This window comes from Muntiacus reevesi, chromosome 15 (assembly GCF_963930625.1).
Source record: "Muntiacus reevesi chromosome 15, mMunRee1.1, whole genome shotgun sequence".
Taxonomy (NCBI): Eukaryota; Metazoa; Chordata; class Mammalia; order Artiodactyla; family Cervidae; genus Muntiacus; species Muntiacus reevesi.
Window position 1 is genome coordinate 60966029 of NC_089263.1, and position 27527 is coordinate 60993555.

Consider the following 27527-nt stretch of genomic DNA (forward strand, 5'->3'; position numbering starts at 1 on the left):
TTTTTTTTAATTGGGCTATTCATTTTCTTTCTGTTGAATTTTAAGAGTTCTTTTCCTATTCTGTCCTTCATCAGATATGTGACTTGCAAATATTTTCCCCCGGTCTAGGAATTGTCTTTTCATCCTCTTAATGATGTCTTTCATAGAGCAAAAGTTTTTATGTTGTTTTTTTTTTTTCATTTTAATGAGGCCTAAGCTATTAATTTTTCTTCTCTCATGGATGTGCTTTTGGTGTTATATCTAAACACTCATCACCAGACTCAAGGTCACACAGATTCTACTCCTGTGTTTTCATCTAGAAATTTTGTAGTTTTACAGGTTACACGTAGGTCCCTCCTGAGTGGTCCCTTCTGAGAGGTTGGGTTTGTTGTTTCAAAGTTGTCTTTGTACCTGTGTCCACTCTGCTGGCATTTTGAAACGGATGCCCTTTCTCTTTCTACATTATCGTCCTGTAAAGTTCCCTTGAAGAGGGAAAAGTTCTAACTGCCATTTCTGCTTGTCTTCCAGCAAGACCACTGGTGCAGACCTTGCCTTTAAGAACCACCGTCAACAACGGCGCTGTGGTACCAAAGAAAGCCAGCGGCTCCCTGCCAGCCCCGCCGGGGGCCAGGAGAGAAGCCGCTGCGCCTGCCACAACCAAAAGGTAGGCAAGAGGTGCCGTCGGTGAAAGCCGCTGCTACCCAGATGCCAAAATAAGTATTAGTCTTCTGTGTGACACTTCAATATGTCTCCTTTGAGTTAAAGCTTGTCAAAGCACAATATTGGTGTGTTGCCAAAACAGAAACCATGTTGATTTGTTATTCTGCTTTTTTTGTTTTTTTTAGATTTAATCACATAATCTGAAATCTCATTCACTAAAGCCACAGTGTACCATTTGGTGTTTTTACTTAAACGTCACTTTTAATAAAAAAAATTTAAAAAAACAAGTGGGAGTATAACCTATACAGAAAATGAATATGCTGATCACAGGTCCCAAGGGCTTGGACTAGAGCAAAATTCAGATTGCTGTACTGAGCGTAAATTTTTGTCAGTAAAATTTGGATGGCACTTAACAGTGGAGTTTCAGATGATGTTTGTCAGATAGAGCGTGGGTTGCTCTTAACTTTTTTATAATTTCATAATTGTCATATTAAAATTACAGATTTTATATGCCAGCCTACTTTCCCAAATTTTTATGCTGTAAAAAATGAAACACCTGATGGTCATATGGCACAGACAGTCTTAAAGAAATTCTTCTAACCTCATGAGCTTGTTCTAAGAACTTGTAGCGTTCGTTAAAATGCTCCCTGCTTTGTGGGTGCTGGGGATTCAGAGTCAGTGTGCCCTGCCATGCGCTGGGGTCCCGGTGAGTTGATGAGAGTGGATTTGAGGCTGCATTGTGACTCAGAATGAAAATACAGCGATCCCATCACATCTTTCAGATACATAGTGTTTCTACATAGACTCTTCATTGAGCAGATTTGCATGGTGTTTCATCAGATAGAGCTCTACGTACTTATTGTTTGTGAATTTTGAGAAAATTGATTTTGCAGGGCTTTTTGAACTTTAAAATGAAATTCTTGGCCTCATTTCATACCTTTTTATTACTTAATTGAATCATTTTTTTTATAACCAACATGAAATGACCTCCTGGATTCTAACCGGCACCAATAGATATAGACTGTCTTTTATTCATCTAGATGTTATAAGGCTGACAATTCTGACTTTTTTTAAGTTTCAGGTTGCCATCTGTTACCATTTCTTCCTTTCTTTTTTTTTTCATTGTGGCAAAAAAAAAATCGCATCACGTTAAATTTACCGCCTTAGCCTTTTTTAGTGTACAGTTCAGCAGTGTCAAGTATATTCTCGTTGTTTTGCTGCGGATCTCCAGAACTTTCTCATGTTGCAAAACTGAAACTATACCCCTTAAGCAGGAAGTCCTCCCCAGAGCCCTTGGTGATCATGCTTTTCCTTTCCGTTTCTATGATTTTGACATCAGATATTCCATATGAGTGGAATCACACAGTATCCATCCTTTTGTGATTGATTTATTTCACCTAACATAATATCCTCCAAGTTCATTCACATTGTAGCTTGTGACAGGGTTTCCTTCTTTTTTAAGGCTGCATAACATTCTGTTGTACATATATTTACCACCTTTTCTTCATCCATTCATGTTGATGGACATTTGGGTTGCTTCCACCTCTTGGCTATTGGAATAATAACTGCAGTGAATGTAGGTGTACAGACATGTGAGATTCTGCTCTGAACTTTTGGGGGGTATATACCCCAAAGTGGATTGTTAAATCATTTGGTTTTAGGTTGGTACAAAAGTAATTGCAGTTTTGCATTCTGAACTTGGCCATTTAATATTGGAATACATTCTTAAATAAATGTGGTTATGTTATATATCATTTTAATGACCATTTCTTGCTGTATGTTTTTTGATAATGACTTATTACTTGATGTTTATTTTATATTTATTTTAGACTAGGGAAATGATATTAGACAAAAAGCAAATTCAAGCAATTTTCTTATTCGAGTTCGAAATGGGTCACTAAGCAGTGGAGACAACTCAGAACATCAACACTGCATTTGGCCCAAGAACTGCTAACAAATGTACAGTGCAATGGTGGTTCAAGAAGTTTTGCAAAGGAGATGAGAGCCTTGAAGATGAGGGATGCAGTGACCAGCCATCGGAAGTTGACAATAACCAACTGAGAGGATCATCTAAGCTGATCCTTTTAAAACTGCATGAGAAGTTGCCCAAGAACTCAAAAGTCAACCGTTCTTCGGTCATTTGGCATTTGAGGCAAATTGGAAAGGTAAAAATGCTCAATAGGTCGGTGCCTCATGAGCTGTCCAAAAGTAAAAAAATTCATCATTTTGAAATGTTGTCTTCTCTTCTATACAAGAGCGAACCACTTCTCAGATTGTGACTTGCAATGAAAAGTAGATTTTATACAACAGGCAATGACCAGCTCAGTGGTTGAACTGAGAAGAAACCCCAAAACACTTCCTAAAACCAAACCTGCACCAAAAAAAGTCACAGTCACTGTTTGGCGGTCTGCTGCCCGTCAGATCCACTACAACTTTGTGAATCCTGGTGAAACCATTGCATCTGAAACTGTGCTCGGCAAATCCATGAGAGGCGCCGAAAACTGCAGTGGCTGCAGCCAGCGTTGGTCAGCAGAATGGACCCAGTTCTTTTCCACGACAGTACACAACCACAGGTTACACCACCAGTGCTCCGAAAGTTGAACAAAATGGTCTACAAAGTTTTGCCTCATCTGCCATATTCACCTGACCTCTCACCAACTGACTACCTCTTCTTCAAGCATTTCAACAACTTTTTGCAGGGAAAACACTTCCACAACCAGCAGGAGGCAGAAAATGCTTTCCAAGAGTTCCTCAAATCCCAAAGCATGGGTTTTTACACGGCAGGACTAAACAAACTTATTTCTTATTGGCAAAAATGCGTTGATTGCACTGGTTCCTGTTTTGATTAATAAAGACGCGATTGAGCCTAGTTGTAACGATGTAAAATTCACAGTCTGAAACTGCAATTATGTCTGCACCAACTTAATAATTCAATTTTTAACTTTTTGAGAAACTCTCATAGTGTTTTCCTTAATGATTGCACCATTTTACATTTGAGGAGCTTGGCGGTCTACAACCCATTGGGGTCACAAATGAGTCTGACACAATTCAGCAGCTAAAACAATGACAACATCTATCTTTATTCCAGTACCACGCTGTCTTGATTACTGTTACTTTGTAGTATGTTTTGAAATCAGGAAATGTGAGTCTTCCAGTTTTATTCTCCTTTTTCAAGATTGTTTTGGCTCTTCGGATCCCTTGGGGTTTCGTATGAATTTTAGGATTTTTTTCTACAAAAGAAGCCATTGGTATTTTGATAGGGACTGTATTGAATCTGTAAATCATTTTGGGTAGTATGGACATTTTAACATATTAAGTCTTCCAATCCCACGGAGGATGACTTTCCATTTCTTTGTATCTTCTTTGATTTTTTTTCAGCAGTATTTAGTTTTCTGTCTATAAGTCTTTCAACTTCTTGGTTAAGTTTATTCCTAAGTACTTTGTCATTTTCGAAGCTGTCATAAATGGGGTTGTTAATTGCCTTTTTAGATTGGTCATTGTTAGTGGATAGAAATGGAACTGATTTTTGCATTTTGTTTCTTGTACTCAGTAACTTTAGTGAAATTGTTTATTAGTTGTTAACAGTTTTTTGTGGAGTCTTTAGGGTTTTCTACATATAAAATCATGTCATCTGCAAACATGATTTTGCTTTCTTTTTTCCAACTTTGGATGCCTTTTACTTCTTTTTCATGTTTAACTGCTCTGGCTTGAACTTCCAGTACCATGTTCAATAGTAGTGGTGAGAGGGAGTATCCCTGCCTTATCCCTGACGCTAGAGGAGAAGCTTTCAATCTTTCACCACTAAGTATGATGCTCATTGTGGGCTTTTCATTTTTACTTTTTGACTTTTACTATGATGAGGTGGCTTCCCTGGTGGCTCAGAGGATAAAGCATCTGCCTGCAATGCGGGAGACCTGGGTTCGGTCCCTGGGTCAGGAAGATCCCCTGGAGACGGAAATGGCAACCCACTCCAGTATTCTTGCCTAGAGAATCCCCTGGACAGAGGAGCCTGGTGGGCTACAGTCCACGGGGTTGCAAAGAGTCAGACACGACTGAGCAACTTCTCTCTCTCTCTATGATGAGGTAGTTTTCTTCTCTTCCTATCTGGTTGAGTGTTTTTATTATGAAGGGTGTTCAATTTTGTCAAGTGGTTTTTCTGCATCAGTTGAGATGATGGCGTGATTTTTGTCTCATTCTCTTACTGTGGTGTATTGTATTAATTTTCTTACATTGAATGGTCCTTGCATTCCAGGTGGAAAACCCACTTGCTCGTGGTGTATAATCCTTTGAATGTGCTGTTAAATTCAGTTTGGTAGTTGTTGCTCGCTCGCTCATTCAGGTCCTACTCTTTGTGACCCTGTGAACTGCAGCATACCAGGTTTCCCTGTCCTTCACTGTCTCCTGGAGTTTGCTCAAACTCGTGTCTGTTGAACTGGTAATAGCATCCCACCATCTCATTTGCTGCTGCCTTCCACTCCTTCCTCTTTCAGCCTTTCCCAGCATCAGGGTCTTTTCCAATGAGTCAGCTCTTCACATCAGAAGAAAGTATTGGCCAAAGTATTGGAGCTTCAGCATCAACCCTTCCAATGAATATTCAGAGTTGATTTCCTTTAGGATTGACTAGTTTGATCTCCTTGCCATTCAAGGGACTCTCAAGAGTCTTCTCTAGTGCACCACGGTTCGAATGCATTGCTTATTCATAATAGTCTCATAATCCTTTTTATTTCTGTGACATTGGTTGTAATATTCTCTTTTGTTTCTCATTTGAGTTATTTCAGTCTTCTCTTTTTTTCTAATTTAATGGAGGAGTTAGCACTTTTATTGGTCTTTTTAAAAAATCAACTCTTGGTTTCTTGATTTTTTCTATTGTTTTTCTTTTCTCTATTTTGCTTATCTCTGCTATAATCTCTATTTTTACTTTCCCTCTGCTAACTTTTGGTTTTATTTATTGTTGTTTTTTCCTACTTCCTTGAGAAGTAGAAGTAAAGTTAATTTGCTGATTTGAGATCTTTCTGTGTTTTCATAGCTGTAAACTTCTCTCTCAGTACTGCTCTCTGCATCCCACAAGTTTTAGAATCTTTTTTGTTTGTTTTCATTTGTCTCTAGATATTTTCTAAATTCTCTTGTGATTTTTTTCTTTAACCCTTTGGCTGTTTAAGAGTGAGTTGTTTAATTTCAAGGTTGACTTTTTAAAGTAGCAAATAATTAATGAAAAATGAGATTCTTTGTCTTTGTTCTTGAAAATTTCACTTTTATAATTGATATCTCTTTATGTATTTGGAGTTTCAGTAAAATAAAAAAAATTTTTAGAGCAAAATATGATAAAAGTAAAATTTGAAATGCAGATTAAATTTCTAGCTTTCAGTTCATTTCATGAGCGCTTATGTCAAGTATTCTTGCACTTTGTTTTTGTAGAAACCTCTGCGTTTGATCCACAATAACGAGTACTCTGCTGCAGAATCTGATTGACTTGTTTTTGTTCAGTCACTCAGTCATGTCCAGCTCTTTGCAACCCCATGGACTGAAGCACATCAGGCTTCTCTGTCTTCCACTATCTTCCGGAACCTGCTCAAACTCATGTCCATTGAGTCAGTGATACCATCCCACCATCTCATCCTCTGTCACCCCCTTCTCTTACCCTTAATCTTTCCCAGCATCAGGGTGTATTTCAGTGAGTTGGCTCTTTGTATCATGTGGCCAAAGTATTAGAGCTTCAGCTTCAGGATCAGTTCTTCCAGTGAATATTCAGAGTTGATTTCCTTTAGGATGACTGGTGCAATCTCCTTGCAGTCCAAGGGATGCTCAAGAGTCTTCTCCAGCATCACAGTTTGAAAGCATCAATTCTTTGGTGCTCAGCCTTCTTTATGGTCCACCTTTCACATCCATACATGACTACTAGATAAGCCATAGCTTTGACTATGATCAAAGTCAGCAAAGTGATATCTCTCCTTTTTAATACACTGTCTACTTTTTCACAAAGATAGAGGCACAGTGGTATTTCAGCCCCTCTTTAAATCAGTGATGATGACAGAAATCATTTTTGATGATAATATAATAAAAACCTACAAAGCACCAAGCTTTTAATGCCATTATCACTTATACTCAAAACAACCTTCCAAGGGGCGTGTTGTTATCCCTGTTTTGCCAGTGGGTAAACTGAGGCTCAGAGAAGTGAAGTAACTGGGCTGGGATCGAGTGGAGAGAACGTGGGCTCAAACCCAGGTCTGTCTGGCGCCAGAGCTCACACTCCTTTCACTGTGATGGGCTGATTCTTGCAAAGATTTCCAGGTCAGTGCTTGCATCTCCTTATAAAAAAACAGTGCTTCATATAATTACTCTTTGGAAACCATCCCTCTCATGTGCCCTTGTGTGGATGATGCTCGTTAGTAACAGTGATGTTCTGAGAAGCCCCGAGAGTGCTGACAGGAGCAGCAGGCAGAGGTGAGGGTGACTGAGCAGAGATGCCAGCAGCTTGCAACTCTGAGACAGACCTGCCCATTAATAAGGGGCTGCAGGCCCTGAACCCCCAGGTCAGGACCCAGGCCTGTGCTGTGAGAGAGGCCTGGGTCCTCTGCTCCTCCAGTTATGAAGGAGCTCATGGGCAGGGCTCAGTCTCGGCAATATTATCTTGGAAGGAAAGAAGGAAGGGAGGATAATTAGTAACTATCATATTTGATACGGGCTGCCCCAGTGGCCCAGCAGGTAAAGAATGCAGCAATGCAGGAGACACAGGAGACTCGGGTTTGATTCCTGGATCGGGAGGATCCCCTGGAGAAGGAAATGGCTACCTGCTCCAGTATTCTTACCTGAAAAATCCCATGGACACAGGAGCCTGGTGGGCTACCATCCAAAGGATCGCTGAGCAACGGCTGAGCAGCTAAGCCTGCATACTGTATATGTGTGTGTATTAGCACTTTGGAAAGATTTTTTTTTTATATCAGCCAACTTTAAATCCTTGTTGAACTTGTTACAATGTTGCCTGTGTTGTTTATGTTCTGGCTTTTTGGCCATGGGCCATGTGGGATCTTAGTTCCCAGACCCGGGATGGAATCTGTACCCCTGCACTGAAAAGTGAAGTCTTAACCACTGGAGCCCCGGGAAGCCCCTGTATATTAGCATTTAGACAGTAACCTTCCTTCTATAAATATTCTTTCTAATTTACAAAATGATCAGTCAAAGTCATTTGATAAGCTGTTGTTCAGCAGCCTACTAGAAATACCTGGTTTTCTAGACTGTCTGAGACTCTTGATTTTCGGCATACGGCGTAGTGATTCAGTTATTCTGTTTCTTTGCCTTATATGGGCTTCCGTGGATGTGAATTCTCATCCATCTGGAAGTTGGAAACCCAAACAGTGGTGTGTTAACAGTTACTCTGTGATAAAGTTCCTATGGATCTCTCCTGAGGAGAGAGAGTTTTGAAAACAGAAGCAAGCTGGGCCTTCTGACCGTTAGGAGTAAAATAACCTCCAAGCCATTTAAAATACATGTACAATCGTGTTAGAGACTTTCTGTAATCAGAGTTCTAAATTAAACGAACTGGGGCGTCTGTGGCGTCTGGATGGGTATATGTTTGTTTTCTTTTCTCGGGTTTTTTCAGCCTAGGACTGAAGAACAAAATCCCCTTTGGAAATTGTCCAGCACCCAGGGGTTGTCCTTTGTGTTGCCAATTAAGACTTCGATTGGGGGCTTGATTTGGAATCCTTGGGAAAAGCTTTGTTTCCATTAGTCAAAGAAGAAAAGCCAGAGAATCCGGGAAGACGTTGTAGGTCATACCTTGCTCAGTGGGGATGCTGAAGCTGACAATAGAATAACATTCCCACTGGCTCAAAACAGAGACAATCACTCATTCTTTCCACCCCTAAGTAGAGCTTTACAATAGGGCAGAGCTGTGAGAAGAGAGATCAAAAGAACAAAACTGGTACAAAAAGAGAGCATTATTTTTAAAATGCTCTGCTCCAATTGGAAGATAGTATGGTAAATATCCATGGTTTCCAAACAAACAGCTGACAGTCCTTTGGAAAAATAGCTGCACTCATTAGCAATACAGTGTTTGTGAAAGCCCCGAAGTCAGTGCCAGGTGCTTAAGGATTTAAATCTGCTTTGGGTTGTTGTTTTTGTTTTGTTTTTCTAATATATTTATCATGGAGATCCACTGAGATGTGTGTGTTAAATTCATATCCTGAGTTTGATCTCTGTAACAAGATTAGAGATGGGAGTATTGTGCTGTTGAACAGAGGAAGATGAATTGGCACCTACCCTCTTATCAGAAAGGATGCAGTTCCCCACTCTGGGTTCAGGTTGTGAAATGTTAGTCGCCCAGTCGAGTCCCACTCTTTGCGACCTCATGGACTGTAGCCCTCCAGCCTCCTCTGTCCATGGAATTTTCCAGACAAGAATACTGGAGCGGGTAGCCATTCCCTTCTCCAGGGGATCTTCCCGACCCAGGGATCGAACTCAGGTCTCCTGCATTGCAGGTAGATTCTTTACCAGCTGAGCCTCCAGAGACGCCCCCTAGGCTCAGGTAGTTGACTTTATATGATAGAAAAAAAAAAACCCAACATTTTCATGTGTCAAATTCTCTAAGACCACCAGCCTTCTTAGAAAATACCTTTTTGTTGTTGCTGTTACAATGATGTCTTCAGCCTTTCTTAATTACTGAAGTGTGTGACCGCAGTCTGTCACAGTTGCCTCACCCTTGCAGGACAAAAGCCAGGTTAGTTCTGGTCCCTGTTGACTTGCCACTGCTCAGCACAGCGCCCAGTATAAGTCGATTCCAAGTAAGTATTTGTCGAGCACGTGCTCAGTCGTGTCCAACTCTTTTCTGACCCCAGGACTGTAGCCCACCAGGCTCCTCTGTCAAAGGGATTCTCCAGACAGGAATACTGGAGTGGTTGCCATTTCCTTCCTGCATTTGTCAAGTAGATAATTCTTCTAATCTAGTGTTAATCTCTCCAGCTGTCATGACAGATGACCTCATTAGAAAATCTCTGGTCACGCGTACAAGCTTCCCCTCAAGATTCATGTCTTTTTTCAATTGTAAAAGTTTGGGGTCTTTTCCCCAAAGTTTTGGAAAGTCAATTCTTGGTTCCAAATCGCATGATGAAAGAAAGACAGCAGTCATGGTAGCTTATTACACTTAGAGTTACTATCTAACCATGAGAAGAAAGATGGCCACTTTTCCTCCACTCTCCATCTGCAGAGATTCAGTTTTACATCTGAAATTTGGTTTAAGTCGGCAAAAGCCATTGACTGCACCTGCAGCGTCGTGTGAAGAACAACTGCGTTTTCAGAACTTAGGATGGGGTTTGGGAGTGGGGGCCGAGGGCAGGAGGGAAAAGAAGAAATGATGGTGTTATTAGTGCATTTCTACACCAGACGAACTTGCCTTAAGCACTAAAAAAATGTGCTGTGTGATTATACGTTCTCTCCCAAGCCAGGACTTCTCCCACTTTGAAAATAAAGAACGTGGTTTCCCCTTGCTGTCCTGAGGGAACATGGCTTGTTTGGTTACTCCCTGCTGGTTCCTGCAGGAGGCTCCTCACAGAGTGTGCACAGTATTAACTCCTTCTCACTGCCCTTGTTCTGCAAGTGTCTTGTCTTTAAGCTCTGTTTTCTGTCCTTGGCTTTGAGTCCTAGCAAGTCCTCTTTAATTCATAAGAGCCCTTGGCTCTCAAAAGGAAATTTCTTGTTCTTCTTGAGTATACAACAATAGTAGATTTAAAAAAAAAAATTAACATTTTAATGCAAATATGCAAATAACAAATATCTTGAAAGGGTTGTGATGGATTATACCCAAGTCTATATATGCAGACCGAAATGTTTTCCTGTTTTAATGCGCAGGGTATTCTGTAATTTATTGAAGTTTACCAAAATAATTTTCCACGCTTTTATTACTGCACTCATGTTTATTCTGCTTTGTTTCCATGCCTCTCATACAAAGATTAAACAGATCTGTGAGTCTTCTCAATGCTTATACACTGAACAAATCAACGGCCAGGTGAGGGGTACTTAGATTTCCAATGTAACCCTCGCTGACGCTTTGGTAGTTTCACCTGTCTTCTAGCGTAGTCGCTTAGAGGGTCTTACCTGATGCCTGCCATTGCTGAAGTCTTCGATCATATAGCTGTTATTACTTATTGACCTTTGCTGGGTTTTTTAAACTTTTATTTTATGCTGTAATATAGCCAATTAACAGTGTTGTAATAGTTTCGAGTGGACAGCAAAGGACCTCAGCCGTACGTGCACATGTATCTATTCCCTGCCAACCTTTATTGGGTTTTTAGACATTCAGCACCTCTGTTCAGCAGGTCCTCAAAACTAATGTGCTGCAGTGTTTTATAATTTGCAGGTGGTCTCTGTTTATTTTTGGCCTCGCCATGTGGCTGATAGGATCTTAATTCTCTGAGCAGAGATTAAACCCGGGCCCTTGGCAGTGAGAACTCAGGGCCCTAACCACTGGATCATCAGAGAGTTCCCTAGGTGCTGTTAACTAAGAGATTCAGCAGAGAGCTAGGGGTCACGTGACCGCAGCCGGTTGACTTTATACCCTGAAGCTCTCCCCTCATCTGTTGTTGTTGTTATTCAGTGGCTCGGTCGCGTCTGACTCTTTGCAACCCCGAGAACTGCAACACACCAGGCTTCCCTGTCCTTCACTGTCTCCCAGAGCTTGCTCAAACTTGCATCCATTGGGTCAGTGATGCCATCCGACCATCTCATCCTCTGTTGCCCTCTTCTCCTCCTGCCCTCAGTCTTTCCCAGCATCAGGGTCTTTCCAGTAAGTCAGCTCTTTGCATCAGATGGCCAAAGTGTTGGAGCTTCGACTTCACCATCAGTCCTTCCAATGAATATTCAGGGTTGACTTCCTTTAGGATTGACTTGTCTGGTCTCCTTGCAGTCCAAGGTACTCTCAAAAGTCTTCTCCAATGCCACAGTTCAAAGCATCAGTTCTTCGACATTCATCCTTCTTTATGGTCCAGCTCTCACGTCCATACATAGCTACTGAAAAAACCATAGCTTTGACTATACGGATGTTTGGCAGCAAAGTGATGTCTCTGCTTTTTAATATGCTTTCTAGGTGTCGTAGCTTTTCTTCCAAGGAGCAGGCGTCTTTTAATTTCATGGCTGCAGTCATTGTCTACAGTGATCTTGGAGCCCAGGAAAATAAAGTCTGTAGAATAGGAATGATACATTCCCTGGGGATTTGAGGTTTAAATTCAATGGTGTGTATGAAATGCAAAATTCTTCATAGATGTGAACTGTTGCTGCCCACCGCTTCATCACTGATCTCCCCTCTTAATCTTCCAGGAGCTAGGTTGAGTGCTAATTATTAGCAAATCGGCTAACGTTTGCTATCATTGATTAACAGTCGTGGTGTCTCAGCTCTTTAAGGGTGCTTTATACAAGCTTTCAAATTGCCATGAACTTGCCCTGAACTCCCACAAGGATGCCACAGAGGTGATGCTGGAGGCTGCCAGCTGCCAGAGCGGGGTGCCTGAGAGCCTCATGTCAGATGCTCAGCGGAGAACACTCTGGAGACGTGAACTGAGCTTGGTGTTTATCGTCACTGGAAGATCTTGAACTTTAGTACAAAGGCTTCTGTAATTTTTAGACTTCAGTCCTGAATTTCAGAAATGTAATGCTCTCCCCAGAGCTGTAATTTCCTTGTCCTCAAATTGAGAGTTCTAAAAATTCACATTTTGCTCTTAAGGCACACCCGTGTGGATCCCAACTGTGAGATCACGGTGCCGTCAATTCAGAGTTTCCTCGGTGACCGAAGAGCCTCCGCAGAAAGTGTCTTCCAGTCTCTGTGATTATGCTCATCTTATTTATGTTCGCTCACTCAGAGAACGAGATGTTTTTGCAAAAACCGATACACCCTGCAGTTTTAAAAATCATGCTAAGAGATTATTTACTGACTGGTTGGACGTTACAGAGGAAGAAGGACTGAAATTGGCTGGAAGGAAGGCAGAGATGAGAAGGAAAAGGGAATGAAGGGAAGACAGCAGGAGCATCTCATGTGCAAGGCTCTTGGACACTCTATGTTATTTAATTGTGAGAAAGGAAGGCGTATCCAGCCCAAGGGTAGTAGTCTTGCTGTCTTGAGCTCCTGGGCTCCTGTATCCTCCTGATGGAACTTCGGGTCCTGTGCACCCTCTCCTGGCTCTGTGCTTACTGGAGCCTCTGAGGTTTCATCATCAAGGTCCCCTCTTCCATCCACAGCCCCAGCACCTCAACCGTCCTCCCTGGGTTCTTGCTTCTCTGGTCTCTCCAGATTTCTCTGCCTCCTGAGAGGCAGTTCTTCAGCCCACCTCGTCCAGAGTTTCTCTTTCCCAAGAGGCAAAGGCTGTCCTCATTTTCATCTCCTCTCCTTCCCGGCGTGGAGATTCCCTCTGCGTCCGTGGTTCAGTAACCCCTGCTGGCATTGCCGTCCTAAGTCCCCTCCCAGGTTGCAGACTTAACGTGCTCGCCCACCGGCACCTTGACTCTCTGCATCCACACCAGGCCACTGCCCTCACACACACAGCCCTGCCAGGGAGCAGCACCTCCATTCACCCTTCTCTTTTTTTTTTCTTCTCATGGAGCAGGTGCTAAATGATAGCATCTCCCTGTGATCCTTTGTCAGTGTGACAGTCCCATGTATTGTTTCATTTATTTCATCCTTTCATTTAATAAATATTTATCAAGCTTCTCTACTAGACTCTGCAAAGAATACAAGAATGATAAATGAAATCTCAGGAAAAATATGACCTAATGATGAACATTTAAAAAAAAACACAAAAACAAAACTTTACAGAATGCCTGTAGTATGCTTCCAGGCTCCAAGAGCAGACCATCAAGCTGCAGCCGCTGCGCTGGCTAGCTGACCCCTCACCCCTGTGGGTTACTGTGAGGGGGTACCCCTTTTCCTAGGACAGGCTCCTGCCTACTGTGTAACTGCAGCACATCCAAGGTACTCGTTTTCTCTCTCCCAGAAATTCACAGTCTTCAGGAAGTCTTCCCTAGACATCCCACAGCAGGCTTCCAACCATGCTACTTCCTCTGGTTCTTCAAAAGGAAGTAAGCACTGGCATGGGGACCCCCTCTAAACAAGGCATCCCACAGAGAGCGGACTGTGTTTGTCCCATGTGTGCCCTTAGACCAGAGTTCTTCAGTAGCAGCGCTGCTGACGTTCGGGTCTGGACCGTCCTTGTCATAGTGCTCTCCTGGGCTTTATAAGGGTATTTGGGGCTTCCCAGGTGGAACTAGTGGTAAAGAACCCACCTGCCAAGGCAAGGGATGTGGGTTCAATCCCTGGGTCAGGGAGATCCTCTGGAGGAGGGCACGGCATCTCACTCTAAGTGGGTTAGGATTCTTGCATGGAGAATCCCATGGACCGAGGAGCCTGGCGGGCTGCAGTCCATGGGGTCTCAGAGTCAGACACGACTGAAGTGACTTCACAGCTGTAGCAGCAGCCTCCCTGGCGTCCGCCCATTAGACAGAGCAGCCCTCCCCGCTCCCCCAGTTGTGACAAGCCAGTGTCCCTGTCAGACGTCCCTGGGGGCAGAGTCATCCCTGGTTGAGCACCGCTGGCCTAGACTGAAGCCTGCACAGGGCGGGGTCACCTCCCGCCAAGGCCGTGGAGGGCGCTCTTGGTATTGCCGGGGTTCGTACCTTTCAACTTCCCCGATGACCTTGAACTTCACCAGCTGTTACAAAGGCAATGAGTAGAGGCATAGATCTCAAGTGACATTCTGAAAAAATTTTTGATCTCTGTGGTAAGGAATTTAGAACCAGTCTATCTCTTTAAGTATCCACATGGAAATAGGATGTTCTGTGTATATGTTTTCATATTCAGCAGTAGGATAAATCCACTCCAGGAAGGATTTCTCTGTCATTTCACTGTCATTTCCTTCGCATTTTCAGTACCATCAAGAGGACCAGCTCTTCCGAACGGGTGTCTCCTGGCGGTCGAAGGGAAAGCTATGGGGATTCCAAAGGAAACCGGAACCGCACGGGATCCACCAGCAGTTCTTCCAGTGGCAAAAAGAACAGTGAAAGGTAAGGGGCGTCTTCCCGCCGGTTCCTGCTGTTCTGATGTCGTGTGACCTGTCTTCCCCAGAGGTGAATCCGAAGGCCCCCTCATGTGCATATAAGCTAGGGACCCTCCGTGGCACATGCGCCTTCTCCAGACATCACTGTGGGCTCGTCCGCAGCTCCTGGTCACAGCTCACCCCAGTTACCAGCCAGGTGGAAAAATGACTTCGACTCCCTATGCATGCAGGAGGCGTTCTTGAGAACTTGCTTAGTACCAACTCCATGGAATTTGGGAAGCTTCTGAATTGAGAAAGTGTGGGACACTTTATATTTCGAATACTCTCAGCTGCCTTTCTTTTTTTTTGCGTTTTTTCTGGCCGCCCTGGGTCTTCACTGCTGTGCACGGGCTTTCTCTAGTTGTAGATCATGGTCTCTAGAGCACAAGGGCCCAGATGTCACAGCATGCAGGCTTAGCTGCCATGGGGTCTCACTGAACCTGTGGCATTGAACCTGTGTCCCCTGCTTGGAACCAGGGATCGAACCCATGTCCCCTGCATTGGAAGGCGGATTCTTAACCACTGGACCACCAGGAAAGTCCCTCTCAGCTGCCATTTTAAAATTAACTTTAGTGGCTTAAGTTTGTCAACAATATTTTCTACGACAGACTGGGTAAAAAGTTGTAATTGCATGATTTGTCAGAAATTACTTTTAATATTGAGCTAACACCAGAAATAGGAACCACTTTCTGGTTTCATGAGTCTTTTTCTTTGAGGTTGGTTTATAATGGATTATGATAACTCCTTGTTAAACTAATAGTAACATTTTATTAGTGAGAGCTAATCTGAGGCATTTTAACAGCTTGTTTTACATCTAAGAATATATTGTGTATATGAGAACAGTTTCTCTGTATATATCTACTCGACATACTTTATTCTCTCTTTTTAAACATTGTGCTTTAAATTTTATTCTCTGTTGAGCAAAGCTTACGAAGGAATTTCAGCTTCACAGGCTAACCATGTTTTGGTTTCTGTTTTTTTACCAAATGTTCATGTAAGGAGAAGGCTTAGTCATAAAGCAGTGGGCTCCAACCCACAGGCTGTAAAAGTTCCAAGTTTGTAGGTCCACTCTGATTCAGTCCTGTAAAAGAAGCTTAAGCTTTTTTTTGGTTTTATTCCTAAAAGATATGTTTTTTATGAAGAGATGCAAGCACGTCTCATGTCTCTAGCAGGTCAAATCCACAGCCAATTAACAATCTCAAAACCACTGACTTGGGGCTGTCTTCTAATTTAGACTATTAGGACTTCTTATCAGAAGATTATGCTAATTGGGTGATAATACCTTGGAAATAAGGCCACGTGGTTACAACAGCAGCAGAGCATGAATAAGTGGGAGATGCAGGGTGGCCTTTAGGCTTCTCTGAATTTAGGGTAAGCTTGAAAGTTGACCTGAGATGTTGAGATCTAGGCAGTTCTTAAAAATTTGGCTCCTTCTCTGCACATCTGATTTGTATTAAGAATTTCCAGAAAGAATCTGCATTGTGCAAACTCCAGATCTGTTGTATCTTTTAAATCCTATGTCTTTGCTCAGTGTGCTGGGTAAATATTTCCATGAAAGATATTTACAAAGGGTGTTTTTTTTTTTTTTTAATGCCAGGAAATTTTGATTTGGAAATGAAGGACTGGGAAAATTTACTAATCATTTTCTAAAAATAATTCAGGCAACTGAACATTGGCCATTTAAACATAAGTTCTTTGTCTTGTTAGATCCCAAGAATAGTTGAGGCCCATGTAGTGCTGAAGACTTGAGAGTCACTTGGACTGCAAGGAGATCAAACTAGTTAATCCTAAAGGAAATCAACCCTAAATATTCATTGGAAGGACTGATGTTGAAACTAAAGCTCCAATACTTTGGCCACCTGATTCAAAGGGCCAACTCATTGGAAAAGACCCTGATGCTGGGAAAGATTGAGGGCAGGAGGAGAAGGGGACAGCAGAGGATGAGATGGTTCGATGGCCTCACTGACTGAATGGACATGGATCTGAGCAAACTCCAGGAGGTAGTGAAGGACAGGGAAGCCTGGTGCGCTGTAGTCCAGGGGTCACAGAGTCAGACACAACTGAGCAACTCAACACCACCACCACCACGTGTAGTGCGGAACTGGTTGAGTTGCACCTAGGAGTATCAGAGAGAAAGTTCCTGTCTTCTGTGGGTCATCGCTGGTACTGGCAGACACCTTTAGGGACCCGTGGAAATGATGGCATGGTACTGGCAGACACCTTTAGGGACCCATGGAAATGATGGCAGCGGTAACTCAGACAGAAGGAAGAAGCAGCTGGAAACAATAGAGGTGAAGATCAAGCCGGCGCATCCGTCACTGCCTGTCCACTTCCCTTCATCCTTCCGTTCCATCCCCCATCAAGAACCCCTCTCTTGAGTTACCTGGAACTTGTACCAAACCAGAGCTGGAGTCTTATGGACCAGTGCCCAGTCTCCAGGGCTTAAAGCAGGCAAAGAAAGGGATGGAAGGTGCAATTCCGCTTTTAAACATTATGGTCCTCAGTAGTCTAAGATAGCACGACCTCTTGCGCATCACACACAAATATTTGTCCACGATCGTACCTTTTAACCCATTGTCCATGCGTGGTTACTATACATAGCAAGATGTGATGGAAAGGACACATGTTCTGGAGTGAAAGAAAGATCTGGGTTTGTGAACAAACTTGGCCACTTCACTTCTCTGAGCCTCAGCTTTTCCCCCTCTGTGAATGAAGGGTTTTATATCTTAATGCCCTTGAATCTTGTTAGAGAGCTAACTGGTAGGAAAACACTCAGCATAGAACTTGGCGCTCAGTAACAGCAGCTGTTGTGAATCAAGACCTGTGCAGAGTAGGAGAAAATATGGTTCATGAGGCTTTCCAAAATTCTGAACTTGATTTTCCTTGATTGTAAGGTGAAGGTGGTGGATGCCATCTGACATTGTTAGTCTTTTTTCGGTCTAACACATACTAACTTATATCCACAGGACACTCTTATGAGTACAACCTGGATTTCGGCAAATTCTAATTGGCTACGGAGACATAAAATATTATACAGTCACCCCAGGATGTCCAAGGGCTGTTGGTTCCAGGACCCCACCCCTACTCCCATCCCCAAATCCACGGATGCTCAAGTCCTTCAGTTAGTGGTTCTGCATCCACAGATTCAGCCAACCATGGATTTTTATGCTTGTGTTTGATTCCTTGGATGCAGATACAGAGGAATGACCGTATATTCTCATGGTTGTTAATGTCACGTCAGAATGAGCTGGTGTGCAGGCGCTGAGACCCCAGGAAAGCTCATTAGAACATGAGTAAGTGAGGGTGACCTTAGAGCTGTGACTTTGGGTCTGTCCTGATTCACAGAAAGAAGTCATTCACACCGGGCCATGCTTGAACTTGTATCAGTCCCAAACTATTTGCTATAAAGCTCTCAACTGCCACACACCATATGCAAAGCTGTCTTAGCACATCTGGCACTTTTGTGAAAATGAGAAAGAGGCTCCTTTCAGCATTCATGTGTGTCTATAATAATAATCACAACAAATATAAAGCCATTTCCTATCAATTGTATAGATCTTACTGTCAAACATAAAGTAAAGTGTTTTGAGGTCCTAAACATTTACATTTTCTAAGATACATTAATTTATTGAATAATCATCATGTTTTATGTTCAAAGCAGCTATCTCCCTGGTAGTTCCATCTCCTTGCTCATGTATCTCATTTTTTTGGAAATGGTCATGAGAGTCAACAGTCTCTCTTGTGACACTTTAGATTTTTATCTTAGAATAGTTAACATTTTAAAATATTTTCCTTGCAGTGAGCCACAGAATTTGAACAGCACTTATTAATCTTTGTACTGACAAAATTTTCATAGGAACAAAAGCAATATACAGCAATGTAATATTTACCTCATGTATTATTGATGGTATATTGTGAATATTAACAATTATTTATATAGTGATCTGTGTCATAATGAAGTACTTATTAAATTTAAATAGGGACTTGACAGTAACATTCTGATAAACAATCTGTACTATCTAATGTAGCCAGTAGACTAATCCAAGAAAAGGGTTTTGTTTTGTTTTTAATAAGTATTTCATATCAGACAGAAAAAAAGCTACTGTTTAGAATGTACAGTTAATATTGCCAGATTGATAAAATGTTTCAATTATCCAACTGGTTCCCCCCTTGTCCTTTTGAGGGGAATAAGATATATCAACTTTGTAAGCAAGACCCTTGGTCTCCGTCAGAAAGTTGTTGCAGTGTGAGCTGATTTTGTTCAGGCAAGAAATGTGAGGGCCACCTGCTGGAAACCTTGCTGTAACACACAAGCTGCCCATCTTTGGGGTCAATAAATGTGAAAAAAGCTTCAAAATTACGAGGACGTCTCCCGCATGAAGACTTGCCCCTGGGTGCCCTTTAGCGTTGCGCCGCTGGCTGCTTTATCCCGGCTGCGAGGTCAGAACTGTGAGCAGGACATTCAGCTCCATCCTCCTTGAAACGTCAGCCTTCAATGAGGAAGGCTTTTTTTTTTTTTTTACTGAAGTATAGTTGATTTACAATGTTGTGTTAGTTTCCATGGCACAGCAAAGTGATTCAGTTATATATATATATATATATAGACGATACCCACTCTAATGGCACAAAATGAACTAAAGAGCCTCTAGATGAGAGTAAAAGAGGAAAGTGAAAAAGCTGGCTTGAAACTCAACATTTAAAAAAAAATAAGTTCGTGGCATCCAGTTCCATCACTTCATGGCAAATAGAAAAAGTGGAAACAGTGACAGATCTTATTTTCTTGGGCTCCAAAATCACTGTACACGATGACTGCAGCCATGAAATTAAAAGGTGCTTGTTCCTTGGAAGGAAAGCTAATGTTTTAAAAAGCAGAGACATCGCTTTGCTGACAAAGGTCCATATAGTCAAAGCTGTATGGTTTTTCCAGTAGTTATGTATGGATATGAGAGTTGGACCATAAATAAAGCTGAACGCTGAAGAATTGATGCTTGCGAACTGTGCTGCTGGAGGAGACTCTTAAGAGTCCCTTGGAGAGCAAGGAGGTCAAACCAGTCAATCCTAAAGGAAATCAACCCTGAATATTCATTGGAAGGACTGTTGGTGAAGCCGAAGCTCCATTACCTTGGCCACCTGATGGGAAGAGCCAACTCATTGGAAAAGACCCCAATGCTGGGAAAGACTGAAGGCCAAGGACAAGGGGGCAGCAGAAGATGAGATAGATAGCATCACTGACTCAATGGACATTGATTTGAGCAACTCCAGGAGATAGTGGAGGACAGAGGAGCCTGGCATGCTGCAGTCCATAGGGTCACCAAGGGGCAGACACGACTTAGTGAAGGAGCAACAACAAATATATAAGTATAATAATATATGTGTTGTTTTCCATTATGGTTTATTACAGGATTTATTACTATTGAATGTAATTCCCTGTGCTATACAGTAGGTCCTTGTTGGTTATCCATTCTGTGTTTAATAGTTTGTATCTGCTAATTACAGGCTCCCAGTCTATCCCTCCCCTCCCCTGTTCCCCTTGGCAGCCAGAAGCCTGTTCTCTATGTCTGTGAGTTTGTTTCTTTTTCATGGATAAGTTGAGTTGGCATCATATTTTAGATTCCACATACAAGTGACATCATTTGTCTTTCTCTGTCTGACTGACTTCATTTAGTATGATCATCTCTGGGTCCATCCCTGTTGCTGCAAATGGCATTATTTCATTCTTTTATGGTACTGAGTACTATTCCACTGTGTATACGCACATGCACGCACACACCTTCTTTATCCATTCACCTGCTGATGGAGGTTTAGTTGCTTCCACGTCTTGGCTGTTGTGAATAGTGCTACTATGAACACAGGGGTACATTATCTTTTTGAGTTACACTTTTGTCCAAATATATGCCCAGGAGTGGGACTGCTGGGTCATATAATAGCTCTGTTTGCATCAGGTGGGCAAAGTATTGGAGCTTCAACTTCAGCATCAGTCCTTCCAATGAATATTCAGAGTTGAGTACCTTTAGGATTGACTGGTTTGATCTCCTTGCTGTCCAAGGGACTCTCAAGAGTCTTCTCTAGCACCACAATTCAAAAGCATCAATTCCTTGGCACTCAGCTTTCTTTATGGTCCAACTCTCACATCCATACACGACTACTGGAAAAACCATAGCTTTGACTGGATGGGTGTTTGTCAGCAGAGTGATGTTTCTGCTTTTTAATTCACTGTCTAGGTTTGTCACAGCTTTTCTTCCTCTGAACAAACATCTTTTAATTTCATGGCTGCAGTCACTGTCCTCACTGACTTTGGAGCCCAAGAAAATGAAGTCTGTCAGAGGTCCTTAAGGCTCAGCTTTGCTTAGCTTTTCCTTGAGCATCACTGATAGTGGGATCTAAATCTTAATCTAGGCCTGGGTTCAAGTCCTTCATCCACTGGCTGCCCACCCTCTCTTGGGCCCTGATATCCTCGCCTGCCAACCCTGGCTCCCACTTCCCCAGCAGGGTTTATTTTCCTTTGTGAAGTAATTTATTCTCACACAAGGTAACCTGTGCTTGGGGATATCCAAATACACGAAAAAGAGGAAAGGAGAGCCGTCTATAGTCGTGGCAGTCAGAGGACTCGCAGCTGCCTCTTTATTGTGTTTCCATCCAGACTTTGTTTCTAGGATGTTGTGTAGTGTATAATTTCTGCATAAATTATATTCTTCTGCATACACTTTGTAACCCTCTTTTTCATTTGCTGTGTAAGCATGCCTTTGTCTCAGGAAATATACTCTTACAACGTTTTCTCAGATGAGGACCATCATTTACCTAGACGAATGCACTTTAATTGGGCATTTGGGAACCACGAAGACACTTCTAGTTGTCAGACCCAGCCCAGCACCTAGAACAAGGCCCAGTATACAGTAGGTGCTCGGGCGATTAGTTGTGTCTCTTTGTGGCCCCATGGACTGTAGCTCACCAGGCTCCTCTGCCCATGGAATTTTCCAGGCATGAATACCGGCATGGAGTGCCATTTCCTTCTCCAGGGGATCTTCTCAACCCAGGGATCAAACCCACATCACTTACGTCTTCTGCATTGGCAGGAGGATTCTTCACCACTAACGCCACCTGAGAAGCCCTAGCAGATACAGTAGGTGCCCAATAAGTATTTGTGGAATGTATCTTTTTTACCCTAGTCAATATAACAGGAAGAATTTAGGCTTAAGGAACGTCATGGCCATAACCAAATTTTAATCCCAGCTCTGCCACTTTTGTTCTGTGGCTGTGAACTAGTTACTTAATCTCACTGAGGTTCCTCTCAGCACCAGTGAAAACTAGCACCTACCTACCTCCCGCCCAGGGCCGCTGTGAGGGTTAGACCCGATGGTGTTCGTCGGTAGCATCCTTTGCGTGGGGCTTGCCAACACTGGGCCTCCATAGGTGATAGCCACTGCTGTTATTTGCCTTCCCCATTGTAGCGTTTGGGCTGATGTTTGCATCGCTTTGCTCACCCCAATCCTCAGTCCTGAGTGCCTCTCTTCTTCAGGACACTGTAGAATTCTCCAACTCCCATTAGAGACCTCACAGAAATTCTGTCACCTTATTCAGCACTTTCCCAGCACCGCTTGACTCGCTGAGCCCCTGCTATGTGCAGAACACCATGTGAGGCGAGGCAGGAAGTGGAAAGGAGCAGCCCATGAAGACGCGTGCTCTCTACAAACACGGGTGACACCCGCGCCTGGAAAGGGTCAATGACCTCCATTTCCAAAGGTCGCTCACCCACACCGGGGAGGCAAAGGACAGCCGACTCAATAGAAAAGTAGGTAAAAGGTATGAGCAGAGGCAGTTCACAGAGAAAGAAGTACAAATAGCCAATTAATTAAGGAAAAGGTGTTCAAACTCCGTCTTCATTAAAGTGATGCAAATCTAAGGAAGAAGACAGCAGAAAAATCTTTTTATTGTATTATAAAATCAAAGAGCCCAAAACCAAACAAATGCACAGCTCCGTGAGTAACCGCTTCTAACACAGTGCATGGAGGTTTTCCCTTGTGCTAAGTGATGTGTGTGTGTGTCGGGAGACCTGGCAGGAAGAGAAGAACTCCAGCCAATTCCGCAAGACCCAGCTCAGGATGCCCTTCTCTGGGAAGCCTGCCTGAGCGCCCGGGCCTGAGTTAGCCGCCCTCCAGACGGCTCTGTTCCTGCCAGTAACTTTATGGACTTCCCTGGTGGCTCAGATGGTAAGGAATCCTCCTACCGCGCAGAAGATGTGGGTTCGATACCTGAGTTAGGAAGATCCCCTGGAGAAGAAAATGGTAACTCACTCCAATATTCTTGCCTGAGAAATCCCATGGATGGAGGAGCCTGGTGGGCCACAGGCCTTGGGGTGGCAAGGAGTCAGACACAACTCAGCGACTAACACACTCATTGACTTTGTAACTCCCTCCCCCGCTGCCAGGAGCAACACCTACAGCCTCCCCCCTGCTACACCTTTAAGCTTTGGGAGGGCAGAGCTGGGTCATTTTTTTTCCTCTTTGTATTCCTAGCACTTTGCACAGGTCTGGCACACAGTAAGTGCTCAACAAACATTCACTGAATGAATGAAAAAACGTTACCCATATCCTTAATTGTTAAAACTGTGATCATTTAAGAACTATGCAAATAGCACCACCTATTGGTGGATGATTTTAACACTACATTTTGGATTCTGAAACATTAACACTGGAAATGAGGTGACTTAAATGAATCTTTTTTTTTTTTTTCTAATGAAAAGATTGTTTCAGTCTTTAAGCCAAGGGGTCATTTACTTTTTCACAAATGTTAAAATATATAAGTACTGATATTCTTTATTTAGTTTCAGTTTTGAGGTTGTTAGGTGAGGAGCTCAAAAATACATGTAGGTTATTGTCAGTGAAATTAGAAGGAAGAGGGAAGATATTAATTAATAACCACATGTTAAGTACTTTGTTACATGTTATATTTGATCCTGAAGATACCCTGTGCCTCACAGTGGTTTTGGTCCTGTTTTAGAGATGAAAGAATCTAAAGTTTGTGGAGGTGAAGTAATTTGCCCCAATAAAACACGAATCCAGCTGACTTCAGAATCTTTGCTGCTTCTTCCATGTTAAACTGGAAGTATTGGTTGGAGATGTCTATGAAGCAGTAGTTTTTGACCCAGAAGTGACTTCTAAATATTTTAAATCAGTAGTTCCTGAATGAACCTAATTGTATTATAGTTAAAAGCTGCTTACTTAGGGCAGTATATAAAAGAATCATTGTTTACGTAGCAGAGTATTTTGACTTCCAACAGGGATTATATTCCATCAAGTGAAATCATTTTCAGAAGGAGTCATGGTATGTGTGCTGGGAGGTACCATTTTTATAGATGAGTTAGTTTCAGGGAAAAAAAGTTTGACTTAGGAACAGTGTCCTCCTCGACCAGGACTTCTTAATCATTTTCTGAAGCACGCATGTCTTCTCAGAAGCATCTGGCCCGTATCAGTGCTCCCAAATCCCCGTCTCCCAGAGTGCCCTGTTACACAGGCCACCCATGTGGCAGAGACCTGCTCTCAGGACTTTGGGGTAAATTAGTAACAGATACAAAAATGCTAGGGCTTCCCTGGTGTCTCAGATGGTAAAGAATTCGCCTGCCAATGCAGGAGACCTGGCTTCAGTCCCTGAGTCGGGAAGATCCCCTGGAGAAGAAAATGACAACCCACTCCAGTATACTTGCCTAGAGAATTCCATGGACAGAAGAGCCTGGTGGGCAACAGTCCCGGGGTCGCAAAGAGTTGGACACGACTGAGTGACTAACACTTTCACTTTCACAAACATGCTAAGTGCAGATCCCACCACAGGGCAAGAGTTTGGGGAATATTCATTGCATCCGAGTCTGAACGAATTTTTGGCTGGACCCTCCTCCGCCGACACACACCCAGCCCGCGGTGCGGCATCTGAGTTATAGCAGATGAAGGGGAAACAGCCGCTTGTGGCAGCCCCCGGTGCCCAAAGCCCACACTGAACATTTCCGGGGATTCGATGCCACGTGACTTGATCCTGGGCAGTTATAGCCGCTTCGTGGGTGTGAACTCACAGCTTCCAGTGGGAGCTTTTCCTTGTACCCACTGTCTGGTCTCCTCTCGCTGCCTCCAGATCCAGCTACTGGTCTGGGGAAGGTTCCAGGCGACCTCACCTCCCCCCGACCCCCAGGTACTGCTTATACTTAGAGGAGTCCTTCAAACAGTCTCCTGAACCGTCCCGCCCTAGGGAGAGTACAGCCAAGCTTTTTCAGCATATCGCCTTCCTGCCAAAAAAACAGCCGCACCGGATGGCACCGGTGTTCATTTAGAGCCATTGGCCCCGGCCGCCTAATGCCAGACCAGCCAAGAGATGAGGGTCTGCCTGCCAGGATGGAGATCCTCCTCTCCTCTGGGCTCACTTCCGTCCTGCACCTCCGTCAGTGCTGACTCCGGACTTGGATGGGGAAGAAGGGAGCCTCACTCTGCTCCCAGAGTTTATCCACCCTTCGTCCCACCAGCCCCACGCCACCCCTGGGGACGAGGCCCTGGTCGCGGAGGCAGTGTGAGGTCACCCACTTCAGTTTCCCCTGGAGCTCACAGTGAGGAGTGGGTGACCAGGGACAGACTACACAACGCCTCGAGAGGTGGTCGTCTCTTGGTCCAAGTGGGTTCACAGCCCAGGCGTGTTTGAGGAGCTCATTCTCAGCTCTCCTGATGCTGAGTTGAGGATCGGACAGCTGATGGGCGCCCAAGTCCCGTGAGCTGATGTTGACTGGGGCAACAGCGTCTTTAACTTCGGATCACCATCATCATGTGTTCTGTGGGTTTTCCCTTCTGTCTGCGATTGGGGAGATTCATTGTCCTTTTATAGCTTTGTATTTATTAGACAGGCACTCGTGACTGAATAGGCCCTTTCCCTGGCCTCTTGCCTTTCAGGAGTGTGGTGCACTGGCAGGCATCATGGATTCTAAAGTAAATATATTAATAGTATATTTTTCTATAGAAACTTAACTTTCTAAAATAGTGAAACATAGCAGTAATATGTTTCCTAAATATAACTTGTGTCAGTCATTCAGTCATGTCCAACTCTTTGTGATCCCATGGACTGTAGCCCGCCAGGCTCCTCTGTCCATGGAATTCTCCAGGCAAGAATACTGGAGGGGGTTGCCATGTCCTCCTCCAGGAGATCTTCCTAGGGATCCAGTCAGGGTCTCTTGCATTGCAGGCAGATTCTTTATCATCTGAGCTACAGGGAAGCCTGGTACCCAAAGGGTAGCCCATAGTTTAGTGCAGGATTTGAAGAACTCTGAGCACTTCAGTACCTGATGCTTCTCAGTGACCTTCAGCTGATAACACTCAGGCTGCCTTTTTCTGATCTTTTAACAGAGATCTTTTATCCATCTTCTTACGGTACTTCAGCATCAGAATTCCACTAGCCTCCCTACATTTGGAGTTCACATTCCCCTATGAATGTTCTCTAAGAGAAACATAATCCGTAATTGCTCTTTTCTATCTCTTGGGAAGATTCTGAGTTGCTTATATCTGTCTCACGGACTTGGCATCTTTCTACTTCTGTGATCAAAGTCATGATGGAAAAAAAAAAAATAGCTTTCCTGTCTTCTAATTCCCTGCCTAGCTTCCCTAACTAGCGGATGTGCTTTGTAGTGATCTGTTTTAGCTTTTCCTCTGTGTCCTTGCCCTGCCGTCAATCTGATAAGATATAAAATTTGGAGTTAAGACTTGTTCTTCCAGTTAAAAAAATCACAAGAGTGTCACTTCCCCCAATAACGAGAACAAGCCAGGTAAGCCCACCATGGAGCCAAGGTCACCAAGTGATGCGATGAACTCCAGCCCCAAAAGTGACAGGCCCCTCTTAGGAGGGACTGCGACCACTGCTGAAATCTTTGCAGAGCTGCAGGAAGAGAAGGAATGGGAGGAAGAGGAGGAAAGGAGCTGAATGCTTCTAGAATCCTGTGAGGCCGGGTGTGGACCGGCATGGGTGGACTCTCGGGAGCCCCAGGCTCGAGGTGAACCTTCATGCACGCGTACACACACACACACACACACACACACACACACACACACACACACACACGTTCTTCCTACAAAGCCAGTACACACACACACACACACACACACACACACACACACACACACACACACACACACACACACACACACACACACACACACACACACACACACACACACACACACACACACGTTCTTCCTACAAAGCCAGGGAATAGGAGAGTCCTGAAGCCACCCTCTCAGAGCCCAGGCGCGGTAGTTGCTGAAGGGTGCTCCCCACTGGGCCTTTCATGGGAACCAGGTGCTATTCAGCTGCCCTGGAGGAGGGACAGGGACCCCGAGAGGGGCCCTGGTGGGGCGGGGCGGGGCGTGGTGAAGGCTGAGCACCAGCTGGGAGGACGGCGGGGAGCGTCCTTCATCCGGCAGCATTGGCTACTGCGGGGAGTGGGGTGGGGCAGCGGGGGCCAAGGCCGCTGAGGCACGCTCCTGCCCTCCCCCCCACCGCAGCCCACCCGGCCAGACGCAGATCCGCAGGGCCAGCCAGGGTCAGAGGCAGGGAGGGCTCCAGACCCTACCAGCTTCCAGTCAGCAGCTGAAGACTGTTACAGGCCCTGGGTCACAGCTGTGAACAGCGATCCCTGCCCTTCTGGGCTTCCCTCCTGATGGGGAGAGACACGATAATGAAGATAAATCTGGGCTTCCCAGGTGGTGCTATTGATAAAAGAACCCACCTGCTAATGCAGAAGATGTAAGAGACCCGGGTTCGATCCCTGGGTCGGGAAGATGCCCCAGAGGCGGGCAT

At 43.9% G+C, this 27527-nt stretch overlaps 1 protein-coding gene across 5 annotated transcripts in view; it reads left to right on the forward strand.

The window, feature by feature from the left end:
• EML1 (EMAP like 1) overlaps positions 1–27527 on the forward strand; it is a 191550-nt gene that overhangs the window by 127225 nt on the left and 36798 nt on the right. For all 5 annotated transcript variants that reach the window (XM_065905958.1, XM_065905956.1, XM_065905957.1 and 2 more), the window contains exons 3-4: positions 508–643; positions 14542–14676. In XM_065905958.1, coding sequence (XP_065762030.1) covers positions 508–643; positions 14542–14676 — 271 coding nt within the window. The remainder of the gene's footprint in view (positions 1–507; positions 644–14541; positions 14677–27527) is intronic.